The sequence below is a fragment of the Oscarella lobularis genome, chromosome 19 (assembly GCF_947507565.1).
Source record: "Oscarella lobularis chromosome 19, ooOscLobu1.1, whole genome shotgun sequence".
Taxonomy (NCBI): domain Eukaryota; kingdom Metazoa; phylum Porifera; class Homoscleromorpha; order Homosclerophorida; family Oscarellidae; genus Oscarella; species Oscarella lobularis.
The window spans coordinates 1,722,111-1,737,515 of NC_089193.1; the positions used below are offsets into that span (position 1 = coordinate 1,722,111).

The 15,405-nt window shown below is 44.8% G+C and overlaps 4 protein-coding genes and 1 long non-coding RNA gene across 8 annotated transcripts; 2 read left to right on the forward strand and 3 right to left on the reverse strand.

Moving 5' to 3' along the window:
- The first annotated feature begins 376 nt into the window (after positions 1-376).
- On the forward strand, positions 377-2,472 carry LOC136198808 (farnesyl pyrophosphate synthase-like). The gene is made up of 9 exons (XM_065988853.1): positions 377-966; positions 1,021-1,161; positions 1,242-1,322; positions 1,386-1,508; positions 1,564-1,652; positions 1,700-1,772; positions 1,820-1,897; positions 1,945-2,079; positions 2,133-2,472. Exons 1-9 carry the CDS (start codon positions 628-630, stop codon positions 2,331-2,333), a joined length of 1,260 nt encoding a protein of 419 aa, XP_065844925.1. The 5' UTR covers positions 377-627; the 3' UTR covers positions 2,334-2,472.
- Positions 2,274-4,625, reverse strand: LOC136198806 (myb-related protein B-like). Its single transcript, XM_065988851.1, has 12 exons — positions 4,531-4,625; positions 4,297-4,432; positions 4,065-4,235; positions 3,894-3,997; positions 3,711-3,839; positions 3,554-3,651; positions 3,350-3,503; positions 3,226-3,301; positions 2,849-3,166; positions 2,688-2,801; positions 2,579-2,641; positions 2,274-2,524 (listed from the first exon to the last, which is right to left on the reverse strand). The coding sequence occupies exons 1-12, from the start codon at positions 4,551-4,553 to the stop codon at positions 2,432-2,434; spliced, it is 1,479 nt and encodes a 492-aa protein (XP_065844923.1). The 5' UTR covers positions 4,554-4,625; the 3' UTR covers positions 2,274-2,431.
- LOC136198812 (uncharacterized) lies at positions 2,698-6,490 on the forward strand. Of its 4 annotated transcripts, none has more exons than XR_010672869.1 (11): positions 2,699-3,172; positions 3,698-3,844; positions 4,078-4,437; positions 4,502-4,790; positions 4,843-4,880; positions 4,932-5,086; positions 5,136-5,211; positions 5,265-5,414; positions 5,738-5,890; positions 6,065-6,154; positions 6,209-6,490. XR_010672869.1 is itself a non-coding variant. In XM_065988859.1 (10 exons), exons 4-10 carry the CDS (start codon positions 4,696-4,698, stop codon positions 5,568-5,570), a joined length of 549 nt encoding a protein of 182 aa, XP_065844931.1. In that variant the 5' UTR covers positions 2,699-3,172; positions 3,698-3,844; positions 4,078-4,437; positions 4,502-4,695; the 3' UTR covers positions 5,571-5,720. The 4 variants fall into 4 exon arrangements, 2 of the variants coding, with proteins under 2 accessions (XP_065844930.1, XP_065844931.1); XR_010672870.1 differs by having other exon boundaries at positions 2,700-3,172; positions 5,733-5,890; XM_065988859.1 differs by lacking the exons at positions 5,738-5,890; positions 6,065-6,154; positions 6,209-6,490 and adding exons at positions 5,479-5,510; positions 5,568-5,720.
- Positions 6,449-8,259, reverse strand: LOC136198815 (uncharacterized). Its single transcript, XR_010672871.1, has 4 exons — positions 8,123-8,259; positions 8,015-8,062; positions 7,013-7,075; positions 6,449-6,963 (listed from the first exon to the last, which is right to left on the reverse strand). It is a non-coding gene; the product is annotated as an uncharacterized lncRNA (long non-coding RNA).
- Positions 8,260-8,357: 98 nt separating this feature from the next.
- On the reverse strand, positions 8,358-15,377 carry LOC136198797 (kinesin-like protein KIF21A). The gene is made up of 31 exons (XM_065988841.1): positions 15,234-15,377; positions 14,997-15,176; positions 14,831-14,940; positions 14,627-14,784; positions 14,484-14,576; positions 14,311-14,433; positions 14,106-14,258; positions 13,841-14,059; positions 13,690-13,782; positions 13,550-13,635; positions 13,400-13,500; positions 13,253-13,349; positions 12,919-13,194; positions 12,751-12,863; positions 12,500-12,700; positions 12,200-12,450; positions 12,085-12,141; positions 11,963-12,031; positions 11,619-11,912; positions 11,023-11,094; positions 10,843-10,962; positions 10,687-10,788; positions 10,397-10,633; positions 10,282-10,343; positions 10,160-10,226; positions 9,573-10,113; positions 9,381-9,514; positions 9,281-9,324; positions 9,101-9,229; positions 8,933-9,050; positions 8,358-8,880 (listed from the first exon to the last, which is right to left on the reverse strand). The coding sequence occupies exons 1-31, from the start codon at positions 15,266-15,268 to the stop codon at positions 8,461-8,463; spliced, it is 4,755 nt and encodes a 1,584-aa protein (XP_065844913.1). The 5' UTR covers positions 15,269-15,377; the 3' UTR covers positions 8,358-8,460.
- Between the last annotated feature and the right edge of the window lie 28 nt (positions 15,378-15,405).

Here is a 15,405-nt window from a genome sequence, read left to right on the forward strand (position 1 = left end):
ACGCGACAACAAGGTAAGCAAAAATTTGAATGGTGACGTCAGAAAAAAACGATAAGTCCCCCCTCCCCATACGAATAGAAATTAAAGTTAAGATAACGTGCACATGACGTCACAGTCGTGTTTGTAAGAAATTATGCACACCCCCGAAAAAACTATGACGTCACAAAATTAGAGTTGATCGAAGGCGGCAGCCCGTTCAGCCCAGCCGCCTTTCTGAATGTCCCTCCTTCGTCTCTTTCCCCCTTGAGGAATCGCCGCGTGCAACACATCTTTCTTATTCGTCGTCGAAGTGGGCGTGGTCGTCCATTGGGGCTCGTTTCTTACGCCGGGCGTTCCGCTGACTTGCGGCAGGAGCTCCGGTACGTCGACGGCGGGCACGTCCTCGCGCGTGATCAGTCGATCGTGCTCGCGATACCAAGCGTCGGCCGCCGAATCGACGACGAGAAAGTGAACGGTGTCGCCTCCAGCGCGCACGCGCGAAACGACCTGCTGGTGGGTCAGCCGTTCGACGTTGACGCCGTTCACTTCGATGACGCGATCGCCCGCTCGGAGGCCGGCGCGCTGAGCGTTGCCCGAGTCGTCGACCGAGCGAACGAATTGGCCCGAACGGCCTCGTTCGCACGATAGATGGAAACCGAAGCCGCTTGGGCCGCGACGAATGCTGACGAGGCGTGGAACGGGGTGACTTTGGGCGGACGAGTCTGTTGTTGCCATCGGTTGCGCGACGATCTGGCGAGGAACGCGTCTGCTGGGTGCAAAGGGGCGTGGATTGTTATTTTCGACAGACGTACGCTAGCACCACGTGATGAAATCGATGCCCGGATCCGCTCGAGTGTATCACGCCATCGTCGCCTGATCGGCATGAATTCGTCGGATTTTGACGCCGCTTTTGCATCGATCATCGAAGACAGTCTTCCTTCGACGAGCGACGACGACCTACTCGTCGCAAGAGACCGAATTCGCGAAGTAACGACCCGAATGAATGAAATTTCCCAACCCGTCCGAGCGAACGCACCCTAGATCCTCGAATACAACGTTCCGCACGGCAAAAGAAATCGCGGCCTATCCGTTCTCACCTCCTATCGTCATCTAAAACCCGATCACTCGCCGAACGCTCGCGAAACGAGACAAATCCACGTTCTGGGCTGGTGCGTCGAAATCGTAAGGAAAGGGGGGCGTGGCGCGCTACAACGAACCACACATAGGATTTATTTTTAATTTAATTTTTTATTAATTAATAGTTGCAAGCGTGGTTGCTCATTGCTGATGATATCATGGATAGTTCTGTTACGCGTCGAGGTAGAGATTGCTGGTACAGAAGGGTAGGTGTTCTTTGTTTTTTTCTATGGGGTTCTCTTTTTTTTATTTGGGCCTTTTTCTATCAGGAAGGCGTCGGTTTGGTTGCAATTAATGATGCCTTTATTACGGAATCCATTCTTTATAAGCTTTTGAAGAAGCATTTTCGCGGCGAAACGTATTATATTGATTTGGTTGAATTGTTTGTGGAGGTACACGCTTGATAGCGCGTTCACGTGGGGCCCAAAATTAATAATTTAGCGTTAGATTACGCACGATACCGAGATTGGGCAAATGCTTGATCTTGTGACGGCGCCAGAAGGAAAACCAAATTTTGATCACTTCACTTTGCAAAGGCAAGAAGGAAACATTGGTAGCGTTTTAGACTATGTTCCTCTATTAGATATAAGGCAATTGTTAAATACAAAACGGCCTTTTATTCTTTCTATTTGCCTGTGGCGTTAGCAATGAGAATGGTACGAGGGAGAATGTAGGAAATAGATGATTCAAAGTTTTAAACTAGGCGGGCCTGACTGACGAAAAAGACTTTGAAAGAGCCAAAAAGATTCTCCTAATGATGGGCGAATATTTTCAAATTCAAGTAAGTATTTCGAGAGAGAGAATTCGCGTGTAGAATAACAAACGTAGGATGACTACTTGGATTGCTATGGCGATCCCAAAGTGACAGGCAAAATAGGAACAGACATAGAAGACAACAAATGCAGCTGGCTCATAGTCCAAGCCCTCACCAAAGTGACACCAGAACAACGAAAAATCTTAGAAGTAGGAAACACTACAGTCAATTCATTAGATTGAGTATTTGAGGGTGCGTGTAGGAAAATTACGCTTCGAAGGATTCCGCGTGCGTGGAGCGCGTCAAGAAGGTCTACGCTGATTTGGATCTTGAGGGAGCCTATAGGACGTATGAAGATTTGAGCTACAAGCAGTTGATGGAGTTGATTGAGAAAGAATGCGGATCTTTGCCCAAAGCAATGTTTATTGATTTCGCTAGCAGGATTTATAAGAGGAACAAGTGAAAAGAACGAAAGAAGGGCTCGGGGGATTCTATGGAAATGTTCTTTCTACAGTCTTTTTTGGGAAAAAAGGTTTTTTTTTTGATTGGCTGGTTCATTTGTTATGATTGCGGATTGACGAAAACGAAAGCGAGTTCCGTCATTTCCTGCTGATCGCTCGTCTGACCGAACGTGATCATTTCCCAATCAGAAAGCTAAGAAAATATAATCAAATTAACCCCCAAATTAATTACTAATTATAATCCCACTTCTCTGTGCACTCTAAGCGGCTCGGAATACAATTCCTTTTCGTAGTCTTCAAGAGGATTAATCTAGAATCGATTCTAATTAGGTATTTAATACGTAGAAAGTACTTACGTCATTCATGACGCCAGAATCGATTTTTAGCTGATCATCAAATTGATCAGCAAGCTGCTTAGATACTCGTCCCCCGCGCAAACGACTCCTATTGGCCACAAGCCCAGACCATATCTAGAAACAAGACTAGTATCAGATATCGAACAAAAACTACTCTATACTCTTGATTTGCTCTTTGGTTGTTTTTCTTTTAGTGGAGTTGGCGTTGGGGGCGACAAGTTGAGAAGGCTTGGGTCTCCGCTGGGCGAGAATCGCTTTCGCTTTGCTAAAGGCGTCGTCTTTCTCGATTTGGATCTTGCCCCTGATACAGGAGTCGATGTGAAACTGGGCCCGCGAGTCAAGTCGTCTTCGTCTAGTCGCGAGAGACTGCGTATCGTTTCCGGACTGTTGAGGAATACGGAGGGGGAGAAGGACGGCGACGCTTTGATTGGAGTGTGATTTGGAGTCGACGACTTGGGAGGGGAAGCGCAAATAGGAAACTAACGGTAAGAATGCATGATAGTACCACCCCTGTAATAGAAATAAAGAGGGAGCTCACTCTTCGTTTCTTGCCCTTTTGGTTCTTTCGTAAAATGCTGGGTGGCACTTCAAGCTTTGAATTGGCAGTATAGATACTGTAGATTATAGATAGATGATACAGTATCTTGGTCGTTTTTTCTTACGTGCTCATTGGACCGTGGTCCAATGTGAGAATCTCGCTACTAGTGACGAAAGCCTGACTTTCCAAAAACGACGTAATATCGTTCTCTTGATGATTTGGCACAAACGATAGTTCGAAATCCGGTTCAGTCCAAACAAAGTCCGATTGAGAAACATCTTAGAAAGATCTTTTAATTAATTGATATTATACGTTTTCTTAATTTTACCGTCTGTTAACTCCTCGCTTGCTCTTGCAATTTCCGCTGCAGCTTCGCACTGCCTTTTCAAAGTAGAATTCCAATGATTTTTAATAGCGTTATCCGTTCTAGAAAAATACGTATTAATTAATTACGTGAATTTTTTTTTCTTAGGTGTGTTGCTCACCTTCCTGGAAGTCGTTTGGCAATTTCTGCCCACTTGTTTCCCACCAGCCTGTGCATGTCCACAATCAACGCATTCTCCTCTTCAGTCCACGCCGTCTTTCTTATATCAGGCCGAAGATGATTATGCCATCTGAGGTAAGAAAAAATTAAATAATTAATTAGAAAGCAGGCCTCCCCCCCTCACCGTTCTCGACACTGCTTCCCTATACGTCCTGGTAGCATTTCCGCTAGTTTTGACCACTGTTTCGACCCATTCTTTTCGACCCACTTACGAACGACGTCATCCTCCTAAAGATAATTAATTCTATCCTGCCACGCCCCCCTTTCGTGTACATGTATTCTTTTGCTTTCTAACCTCGCTTGTCCAGGCGCCCTTTACCATTTGCGGATTGGTGCTGTTCGATATGCGTTGCCATCGTTTCTGGCATTCGCTTTCCGATCGATCGTCGAAGTGAGTCGAAATCGATTTCCAATCGATCGAATCGCGCGTCGCCACGCGACACGTCAATTTGCGCAGCATATCGTCCTAAACGCGTCGCACGCGAGCCGATTCGATGCGAATTCGACGACTTTTCGCGCTCTTTTACCTCTTCGCGCGTCCATTTTCCCCGCGCGGGGCGCCGCCTCGCGCGCGGTAGCGATTTCGGCGCGGGATCGTAGCTCTCGTCGCATTCGACGTCGTCGGAAATCACCGAAACGTCGATCGGCGTAAAGAGGGGGGCTCTACGGTGAGAAGGGACGCGCGTTCAGCTGTTGCAACGTTGTAGCAATTGCGTTTCTTTGCGCTAAAAGCGTTCTACGACTCCTGTATCTTTTCTTGCCTTTCCACGGAATAGTCGGTCATCGTTCGCCGCGTGTGATTCGGCGTGAGGCGACGCCTTGGGACTTGGGATGTGGACGACGAAGTTGAATAGCCCTCGTCGATGTGATTGGTCGACTGAGGACAATTCAATTATTGTTGGCGAGCACCCGTATGGTACGGTGGAATGGCCAGGGAAATCGAAGCGAAAAAGTTGAATTTCTACTGGTCTGTGGCGCATTTATACGCAGCGAGACTGTCTCAAACGTCGCGCTACTTCATGTGAGATAATTCATTCTTCCAGGGCTCCTTTTGAGGGTACTCTCGTTCGCAGGTCTCGATTTCAGTCGCAGGCCATCGAAATGCGATCTCGTTAGCAAAATCTGCACCTCTAACATTAAATCCAGTGATTCATTGGTTCAGGTATGTCGGATAGCATCGTTTCGAGGGCTTGTCCCTACTGCGGTGCTTCATTCACCAAAACCGACTCAAAGCCGCGCACGATCTCACTGAAAAAATGCAGAAAATTGAAAGTTCATCCTCATTTCCGAAAAATGCGCAAATGGCATTCCGTTTTGGTACTAAAAACCACGCCCCTTATATAAAAATTTTTAATTCCAGTTATAGGGTCGTAAGTGTTTGGAATGTGAGCGACTTATTGGCATTCCCGGAGTTCAACTGAACCCAAAACAGCAGAGAAAAAGTGCATATACATAAAACGTTAATTTAATTGCTAAATTAGTGTTTTTGATGTAGAAACGTCCGTCAATGTGGAGACGAAGACAAAGAAGAAAAAGAAGAGAAGATCGATGTTGAAAGAAGCCCTCGACAGCGTGTACAAGCCAGATCCTAATGAAAATCAGAACGTTTCTCTGAAGGATTTCCTTGTGTCTTTGTCTTCTAACGGTAAGGAGAGTTGATTGGTGGGGTTTTCGTATTGTGACGTCATTATCGCGAGTTTGTACAAAAGGAGGCCCCTGTTTAAATGATTCCTGCGTTGTGGTGAGTAGAATGGGGGTCCCTCGCTAAATTTCGCTATATAAAAGTCCTCTTTTGTAGTGAAAGTTCTTGCTTGAACTTAGTGGTTGGGTTAGTGGGCGTGGGCCTTCTTGTGGGATTTCTGCTCTATCGGCGCATGCACAAGAGCGACGACGAGCCTTTGCCCCCTTCCCGACAGGGAAGAAGACGTCATGAATAACTTTTTGCATTTTATGTTTGCATTAGAAAAGAAATGAAAATTAGGTGACTTAGCAACGTATCCGGGAGATTATGCGCGCATGCGTAGACGCTTTTTCAAAGACGTTTGTTTCGAAACGCCAAGGCCACGCGTCTCTCTCGCTCTCTTCTTCTTTTTCGACTGCGGACGCAGCTATGGCATCTTGGTAAGCTCATTTATACCCTCGCGTAAGCACGAGGATGCTTCCCCAGCGCGATCGCGTAGCGAGGGCCCCCTAAATCAGGGACCGTCGTCTGCTCGCACAAATTGCCTCTCTTCCTCGTCGCACGCGAAGCAATACGCTTTTAAAGAGCTTCGGCGCATCGCGTTCTCTTCTTAGGGAATTCGGATTAGCACGTGGCGCTGGAGAGATTTCGATCGACGAAAGGCAACAGCAGGAGCACTTCGCCGACGAAGAAAGTGTATTCAGGTACGATTTACTTGCAAGGGGGCTCGCTCCTTATGGAACTTCCTTTGGCTGAAGGTTTTCCAGCCGCGAGGACTCTGTTGGTCCAACACTGAGTGGAAACAACGCGAAGCAACGCCAACGAAGAAGAAGAAGAGAGCGTCTTCGCGCGCGTTTTTAGTGCATGAAAATTTTAATGCATGAAATTCGCGGTAGAGTAGAAGCCTTTGATCTCCAGGGTATGGAGACAAGGCTGCGCGCTTAGGGGCGGCTTGCGTGCGCAATTCTCTCTAAGTTAGCGCGAGTGGACTACGTAGTTAGGTCGCGAATTTGTATTTTCAATAAAAGTAGGTAAAACTATGCTCAAAATTTTATTCAGAATATCCCGTATGTAATAATCAAAATACAAAGTTCTCTCCCCCCCTCCTCCTTCTTCCTCCTCCTTTCTTGGTTGTCCCTGGGCCGTCGCTCCTGCGCTGCCACTTGACCCCCCTAGGAGGCCAAGCGGTGAGACTGAGACTGCAGTCCCCACAGTGAACTTTAACCCAAGTCCACAGGGGGTAGGCACATTAACCTCCAGCCACCAAGGAGGGAGACTTTAACCCAAGTCCCCAGGGGAGAGCGCATTAACCTCCAGCCCACAAGGAGGGAGACTTTGCCCAAGTCCCCAGGGTGAACTTTAACCCAAGTCCACAGGGGGACAGCTGATTAACCTCCGGCTGCCAGGGAGGGAGACTTTAACCCAAGTCCCCAGGGTGATGTCTTCGTCTACATCTTCTTCTTTCTGCATCTAATATCGTCGGATTGGTCGATCCGTTGGGAAGAGGAGAGAACTGAAATTCAAATTGAAACCAGTGCACTCAAATCTACTGTCTTATTTACCTTGAATGACTTGAGGAACGCCGTGGAGGAGGAGGGAATTGATCCATGTATTGATATAAGCATCTACAAAAAATTCCAATTTCAGCCAAAATTTGAGGTGTGAGGTCCTCTTGGTGTCGCGAGGTCAAACAGGCAACCCATCCCCATTGTTTTATAAAGAAATCTTAGGAATCGGAGAGGTCACCAAAATGAGCAAAAACCATGAACTATAGTTCACGGTTGCTTAAAAATCTCAACTCACGGATTTCTAAATAAACGCGCTAAATCTACTCTACTTTGTTAGTAGAACAACCCCACAACGTCAAAAAGTTCGTACGGATCGAATTTCATACAAAAAAAGACCCGCTTCCGGTCACACTAGTATCAGCCACGCCTCTCAAAAAATCAACAAATTTGGTGCAGTAGACAAATTTGAGACCGTGGAACTAACTAGGTACTTTAGCTCTATCGTTTGACATAGAAAATTCGGAGTTTTGAGAGATAGGGTTTTTGACCAAAAACCATGAACTATAGTTCATGGTTGCCTAAAAATCTCAACTCACGGATTTCCGAATAAACGCGCTAGATCTACTCTATTTTATCAGTAGAACAACCCTACAAGGTCAAACAGTTCGCACGGATCGAATTTCACACAAAAAACGACCCCCTTCCGGTATGCATTTATATCAGCCACGCCTCTCAAAAAATCAACAAAATTTTTGCGGTAGACAAATTTGAGACCGTGGAGTTAGCTGAGCACTAAAAAACTATTGTTTGACGTAGAAATCTTGGCGTTATGAGAGATGCGATTTTTGACCAAAAACCATGAACTATATATAGTTCATGGTTGCCTAAAATCTCTACCTCGCCGATTTCCACATAAATGCCCTAGATCTACTCTACTTTATCAGTAGATCAATTCTATAAGAGGTTTTGAAGTTCGGTTCGTGCGCGTGCGCAGTTTTTGATAAAAAAGGGGGCCCCCCTTTCATCTCACCAAATCGAAATCGCCTAATTTCTTACCTTGTGACAGTCTTTCGCGTTTCTTAAAGTTCGCAGACCTTCTGGGACCTGGTAACGAAATAAAATCGTGATTGGGGGCCCCTCCTTGCACTGCATCGATCTGCCTACCTTTCGATCTTCCCAAACTACATAACTAACGCTAAAGAACGCTCCTGAAGACGTTTAAAGCGAGTTTTCGAGGAGGCGGTGACATCGATGACGTTTGAACATGGCGCAGCTTAGCGTGCGCTGCTGACGTCACTGCAAAGAAAAAATGCACATTATATCATAGGTGCTGGATTTCTTGTTTCACTCACCACAAGACTGCAATACATCTCCTCATTTGCAAATGCACAATCATATATGACGCAACAATATAAACCCAAGAAAAAATCTCCCCAAGTCTAATATTAATCCCCTCCAAAAAAAAAATAAACCCAATCTCTTTACAATAATATACTCCCCACCTAACTAACTCTCCATATCATCACTTTCTTATCACTCGACCCAGTCAAAAGTAACGATGGGGACCCCCCTTCCCCTCCCCACGTACCCATACAATTGACGGAGTACTGATGAGCGACGACTTCGCCTGCGGGCGCCAAACTCTGTCCCCCGGCTAGAGACCACAATTTCACGACGCCGCTTCGACATCCGCTTGCAACGAGCTCCGTTCCGGGCACGTGTTGCATTGCCGTGATCCACGATGTGTGCGCTGGACAGATTGAGCCTTGGAGTTGGAAACGATTGAGATTCCAATTTTTTATGACGAAATCGCGCGATCCGCTGAGAAGGAATTGTCCGCAACGCGCGATCGATTGGACGCCGTCGTAGTGAGGCGGTTCGAGAGTGTGAAGAGGATTAGACGAGATTTTTAAATCAAAAATCTATAAAATAATATATGTTAATAAGAGATTAAATTTTATTTTATTTTCTTACTCTGACGTAGTGGTCACGGGATCCAGTGTAGAGCCACTTTCTCTCACTTTCCGTTTCGTTGAGAAGAAGAGTGACAACGGCAGCTGAATGACCCAATAATTTTCCGCTGATAGCAAACCTATATAATACGTCATAAAATCTATAAAAATTACCCACGTTCTTTCTCACTTATTGAGATCCCAAATTTTGACGTTTGACGTTCCATTGGCTGCGCAGTAGAGATTCGATCCTGATTGGTCGATAACAATGTCCTGTATATTTCCTCCGCCCCTCCACAAACGATCCGCCGAATTTGGACTAGATCATTAATAAAAATTCAAAAATAAATACCATTTATCGAGTCCTTACCCCATTGTTTTCACGCACTTATTCTCCAGCCTCAAATCCCAAACCTGAACAGCAGAAAAATTCAGTGAAAAAAGAGATCAATATTGATTTTATTGCGTACTTTGATTGCAGCTTGGCTCGCCGAGAATAGAAGCCCAGATTCGCTACAATAGGCGAGCTTCGCAACGCTATTCAATTGCGAAAACGTCATCACTTCTTTTTCCGCCTCCAAATCCCAAACGCGCACACTACTATCTACAATATCAATACATTTATTCATTTCTTTATTATAGAGAAACCTTGATTTTCTCACCTTGAGATCCCGTACATATCCACTCGCAACTTCCGCCTCGTATCGTAGCAAGAGCCATGACAGCACTCGAATGGCCCTCCAAGGAATATACGGGAGTGAGAGCAGGGAGCGTGCCGCCGCTGACTTTGCTATCATTCATCTTTATCACATTCCCGGGATTTTGAAGGGGACTGATCCCCGGTTCCACGGGCGCGCTGAGACGCTGAAACACAGGCGGAACGCCACTTTCTGTCGTCGTCTTTCGCGTCACTCCAGGCGACGGCGACGGCGCGGGGACTTCGACGACGGCGGCGCGCTTCTTCTCGTCGCCTCGGAAACGCGTTGGAATTTTCGACGGTGGGGGCATGACTTCAATGACGTCATCCAATTTCTTTTTCTTGGTTTCCGTTTCTTCTTCTTTCTCTTCTTTTTCCGGTGGCATGACGTCATCTTTTTTGATGCCGTCGATTTCGATTTTGACGTCTTCCTGGGAGACGACGTTGCCTTGGACACTGTGAGTTGGATAGAGAAGTTCCATGGGAGTGGCCATGCGCCTTCGAGCCTAATTAAATAATAATTAAATATTAATTAATTAGTATTGCGCTCACTTTTGTCTTGGGACTGATGATGGAGATCAATTTCTGCCGATGCGCTTCTGTAGCACTATCTGAAGAACTAAGAAACGAATAAAAATCTTATTATTTAATTAATAAATAATTAGTATGGCTACTTTGAATCCTGCGTTTCATTTGACGATCCAGATGCAGATCTCCGTATATCAAACGTCTCATTCTAAATACACAATAAATAATTCATTCATTCATTAATTAAAAAAATGGAATTACCATGGCTTTTGGTGATTCGTCTCCCTCTCCTTCCTTCCGCTTTTCGACGTCTTTTGGCTTTATCAAATGATGTAGTAGACTAGACATGGCCTTCGCTTCACTCTGCATTAATTCGCTGTCCCATTGCGCCGTCTGTTGAACGAGCAGCTCCCCCTTGGCACGCCCCTCTTCTTCCGTCGCTTTTAACATTTCCTTCAGTCGACGATTCTCCCATTGACACTCCGACAATTCAACGCCCTAAAACGAGAAATTAAATTCTCATACAGTAGTTATCATGTGAGTTTTCTCACCTGATTGACTGTCTTATTGAGAAAGTGCTCCATGAAGTATTTCGCTTCGTTTATTCCGCAACGATGTAGCACAGCTGTAGCCTTTGCCAAACCGTCGTCTTCCTAAAAGATTATATAAATTAATTAATTAATAAAGTAATTGATTTTTATTCGTACTTTCGCGTCCATGAGTCCCATTATGTCGCTCTCTCTCTCCTGGATGTTTTCCTCGGCGAATTGGAGATTCGATTTCAGTGTCTCCAGCTCATCTTCGACGTCAAGAATAAACGTTTCATCCTAACGATTTAATTAAATCCTCGCGTGCTATGAGTATGAGACCTTTCCCCCTCTACTCACTCTTCCAATTTCTACAGCCTCAAACCGACTTGACGTCAATTCGGAAATCTCCTTACCCAATTTCTCCCTCTCCTACGAAGAAAAACAAATTCGAATAAGTATAGATACAAAAACGGACACGCAAATATATAAATAACCCTCATTATTCACAGTGAACATATTAACCCCATTATTCACGATAAACAGTTACGGTTTATTTATTCACCACATCAATTCACCGTGAACAACTGTGACGTACTTATCAACATAGATATGCATGCAATAGACCCTTGTATGACTCTATCTCTCACACATTCGAATATGCATAACACGCAAACATATAACCCTCATTATTCACGGCGAACAGTTAAGGTTCACATATTAACCCTCAATGTTCACAGTAAATATCTACGGTTTATTTATTCACAACAGCAATTCACTGTGAACAACTGGTGAGGAGGTAAGATTTTCTACTAATGGTGAGGAGGTAAATTTCCTACTACCGGTGAGGAGGTAAGATTTTCTACTACTGGTGAGGAGGTAAGATTTTCTCATTCATACAGAATATGAACATGCATACAGTAGACCTTTGTATGACTCTATCTCTCTTCTCTTACCTGTATCCACCGATCCATGTCTCGTTCCATGTTCGCAATCGTCTGTTTCTGAAGTACGGCGGTTGATATCACATCCTCCACAATGCCCCACTTCCGCTTTCCGGAAACCGACGAGAATAAAGAAGACGGCTTTCTGTCTCGACTCGGTTTCCGTAGGGCTCCGCCTAATCGTTTCGTTTTGACGTCATCAGTGGAGATTTGTTTCGTCAGCGGTGCGACGCGATTCGTTCCTGTTCCTGATTGGCTCGCGGGTCGAGCGCTCGAAGGTCGCACCTGTTTTCGTAGCATAGCAATCTAAATACAATTATTTAATCCATAGACTCGATTATTGATATTTTATTTACCTGTTCTGCTCTTCTTTTTAGAACTTGCTCGCGTTTTCTTTCGGCGCTCGCCATATTTTTAATTTTGAACTTAAATACGAATTATTTTAATTTAAAAATAATAATTTCGGTTTTTGACTTACTTCCTGTTTTCGCTGCTCTTTTCTCAACTGCGCGATTTCACGATTTCGTTTCGCTTCCTAATTAAAACGGAGATTTTCAGGGGACCCGTATAAAATATTAATTAATTAATCAGACCTTTTCTTTATTGAAATTCGCCTCCTCTCTCAGCTTTCGTATGAGCTGCACTTTCTGCTTTTTCATTTCCTGTAAATCGTTCTTCATCACGCGCAACTGTTGCTCATTCTGGGCTTTGGCTTTCAACAATGACTGATGCTCTCTTTTCGCCGTCTTCAACTTCTTAATTTCCTTCTGGAGCGACTCCAATTTCGTCTTGTATTCGCCTCGAACCGACTTCACTACTTCCTCAGTTGCATTCTCGTTCGTATCTTGAAAAATAAATTCTCTTTATCTCATTGATTTATTGATTTTTCTTACTTATGTTATGCAGAACGGTGTCTCGTTCCTTTTCCGTTCGGCGAACTTTTTCCTGTAAGACGAGCAACTTGTCTTCGTAGTGCTCCTTCATCGTGTCGAGTTCCTTTTTGCTGAATTCTAATTGGTCGACGAGCCTCTGCTTAATCGAAATCTCATTCGAAAGTTGAGCCAAATCGCTCTCAGTAACACTTCGAGCAAGTTCTAATTAAATAAATTTATTTAATTAATTTATTAATTGGATTTTTTCTTACCGTCATCAGATGACCCGGATTCTGAGAGATCGTCTTCTAGGGAACTTCCGCTTTCGTCTTCTCCACTTTCCTCTTCTTCTTCTTCTTCTTCCTCCTCCTCTTTGTCTCCGTCACTATAACGATAATTATTTATTTATTTATTTATTTATTTGAGATCTCGTCCCCTACCTTTTCCTTCTACGTCTCTTGCCGGATACCCGCGTTTTAGCGCGCGTTATCTCCTCCTTCGCTTCTTGAAGAAGATTATCAATAGATCCTCCCTGTCGCCCTGCTGACGTCATTGCAGAATCCAATGACATCATCGTGGATAGACCCGGTGACGTCGACGATATCGAAGCCCGCGCTTGTTTGATAGCCGATAAATTGAGACGTTCGTTGGTGAGACGACGAAAAGGCGAATGGGGCTCGTTTCGAGCCAAAGTCTCGCTCTGAATTAATTGACTCCTGGGGGGGTGGGGACAAAAACTATTGATCTATGTTTATCTGTGTTTTTTTCTCTTACTTTAATTCTTCGATTTGCTGCAAGTATCCTTTGACCATGGCTTGTATAGCCGACGTTTCTTCTCCGTCTTCGTCTGATGAAGATTTCGCCGTTGAGCCTGAAAATCAATACTATTTTTCCTAATTAATATTATGTTAATCCGCGTACCTTCGCCTATTGCCATGACGGCCAATCGGGACTCCGTTTCCGCTAGTCTCTCGCCTTGTTCGTCGATTGTTCTTTGCGTCGCTTTGAGACGAAGTCTCAGTCTGAGAAAAAATCAATAATATTTATTATAATTCTTTTTTGAATTTTTACTTGTCGGATTCCGCTTTGAGTAGAGCGTTCTCATGAAAAAGATCGTTTATGGAGTCTTTGCCGTCTTCTCCGACAATTCGCTTTCCCTAATAATGAAAAAATCAATAATTAATAATCTAGACTCATGTGCATTTTTTGACCTGTCTGAACTCGTTGAGTTCAATCGTGAGTCTCTGTATCTCCTGTCTCAATTGACCAATCACCTGCGACGACTTATCCTGATTCACCACAACCTAAATTCAAAAAATAAATAATCCCAACTACTAATTTTTAATTTAATTGCACCCCTACCTTATTCTTAATATTTCGCGCTCGATTAGCGTACTTTAAGGTGTTCAAGGTCTCCATGAAATCGCGATCCGATGGACTAATACAAGCGATCATGAGAGTACGACTGTTTCCTCCCAGAGAGTCTTGAAGGAGACGAGTCAGCTTGGAGTCTCTATAGGGGACATGGGACGCCCTCCGGGTTTCATCTCCAAGTGCGCTAATTACATTCCCCAAAGCAAGCTGAAAAAATATTAATCATTTAATTATTTTGTATCCGGGTTCTTACTAGGCCACAGTTGATTGATATCCCTTCCTTGGCTCGGTCTCCCGTCGCACCCGTTCTCTTGAGTCGTTCCGAACCCGCCAAGTCGACAAAGTGAAATTTCGACGTCAGATTCTCGAAATCGACGTCCGCTTCCGGGACATCATCATTATCACACTAAAAAATAAATAAAAAATAAATAAAATTATACATGGATTTCACTGGTTACCTTAGCAACTCGACTCTGCTTTATAAACAACGTAAAAATAGCGTGAGAACGAGAGGACTGCGCGTTCATGCACGTGCTCGCAGTTGTTCGAGACAAGGCGCCCTTTCGCAGAGCGTCCATAGTCTAATAAAAATAATCACGTGATTATTTTAATTCGATTTTATTTCGTCTACCTCTTCCATTGATGTGACGGGGCATGACGTCACGCCCACCGCGTAGATTCCATGGGAAGGGTCTTCGTGAATTTTAATATTAGATTTCTTGCTCTAGATTCAAAAATTCAAGTTATTTCTCTTTTGGGAAATTGGATACATACCGTGTCGCGAGTCGGGCTGAAGAGATCGTAGATTTCTTCATTGTAAAGTTCGAGAAATTGAGCCGCGACTTGAAACGTCGGCCGATTCGAGGCGTCGCCTTCCGACATCCGCTTTTGAATTCCGTTGAATAAATGAGCGACAGCACGCGGAATAATCCCTAATAAAAAATTAATCAATAAATAATTAAGTATCTAAAAACGAACCTTGCTCCTTTGCTGGCGCGCAAACATCGAACCCCGTCCCCATGGTGAACGTCTTCCCGGATCCCGTTTGACCGTAAGCAAGAACAGTCGCATTAAACCCGTCAAAACAACTAAGAAAAAAATCAATAATTATTTTATTTAATTAATTAAGGGGTCCGCCCCCCACCCTTCGACGAGTTCGTCGATGCATTGATCGTAGATCGTCTCCTGCATCGTTTCCGTATCGAAAACGTGATCGTACGTGAAGGCGCGATCCTTTCCCATGACGACCTGCGGTTCGCCCGGGGTTACGCTCGTGCAGACGCGGCACAAGTCGATTCGCTCTTGCGCGAGCTGGGGACGGATCCTGCGGAGGCGAAATCGAGTCGTTTTCGTCGCGTAGGCGGCCCTTTCGTCGTTTCACCTTAGCGCGACGCGTACGGAGGTTTCGTCGCCCATTTCTCTCGCTTTCGAGGGGCTCTTCGATGCGCTTCGACGTCGTTTCGCCCCGTTCTGAGTCCGGGGAACGGTCTGTTGATGGTTAACGGTATCGTTTTAAATTTATGCGTGAGTAGACTAGCGCGCGGTACGCTTCC

Coding starts and splice junctions, on each gene's coding strand:
- LOC136198808 (XM_065988853.1), top strand. CDS start 628: ATGGAAACCGAAGCCGCTTGGGCCGCGACGAATGCTGACGAGGCGTGG. Junction 967..1,020: donor CAAGAGACCGAATTCGCGAA/GTAACGACCCGA, acceptor AACGCACCCTAG/ATCCTCGAATACAACGTTCC. Junction 1,162..1,241: donor TGGGCTGGTGCGTCGAAATC/GTAAGGAAAGGG, acceptor ATTAATTAATAG/TTGCAAGCGTGGTTGCTCAT.
- LOC136198806 (XM_065988851.1), bottom strand. CDS start 4,553: ATGACCGACTATTCCGTGGAAAG. Junction 3,840..3,893: donor GGGAAGCAGTGTCGAGAACG/GTGAGGGGGGGA, acceptor TTCTTACCTCAG/ATGGCATAATCATCTTCGGC. Junction 2,802..2,848: donor AACCAAAGAGCAAATCAAGA/GTATAGAGTAGT, acceptor TCTTGTTTCTAG/ATATGGTCTGGGCTTGTGGC.
- LOC136198812 (XM_065988858.1), top strand. CDS start 4,696: ATGGCCAGGGAAATCGAAGCGAAAAAGTTGAATTTCTACTGGTCTGTG. Junction 4,791..4,842: donor CAAACGTCGCGCTACTTCAT/GTGAGATAATTC, acceptor TCTCGTTCGCAG/GTCTCGATTTCAGTCGCAGG. Junction 4,881..4,931: donor GGCCATCGAAATGCGATCTC/GTTAGCAAAATC, acceptor TCATTGGTTCAG/GTATGTCGGATAGCATCGTT.
- LOC136198797 (XM_065988841.1), bottom strand. CDS start 15,268: ATGGGCGACGAAACCTCCGTACGCGTCGCGCTAAG. Junction 11,095..11,618: donor ACATGGATCGGTGGATACAG/GTAAGAGAAGAG, acceptor TTTTCTTCGTAG/GAGAGGGAGAAATTGGGTAA. Junction 9,051..9,100: donor AAAATTTGGGATCTCAATAA/GTGAGAAAGAAC, acceptor CGTATTATATAG/GTTTGCTATCAGCGGAAAAT.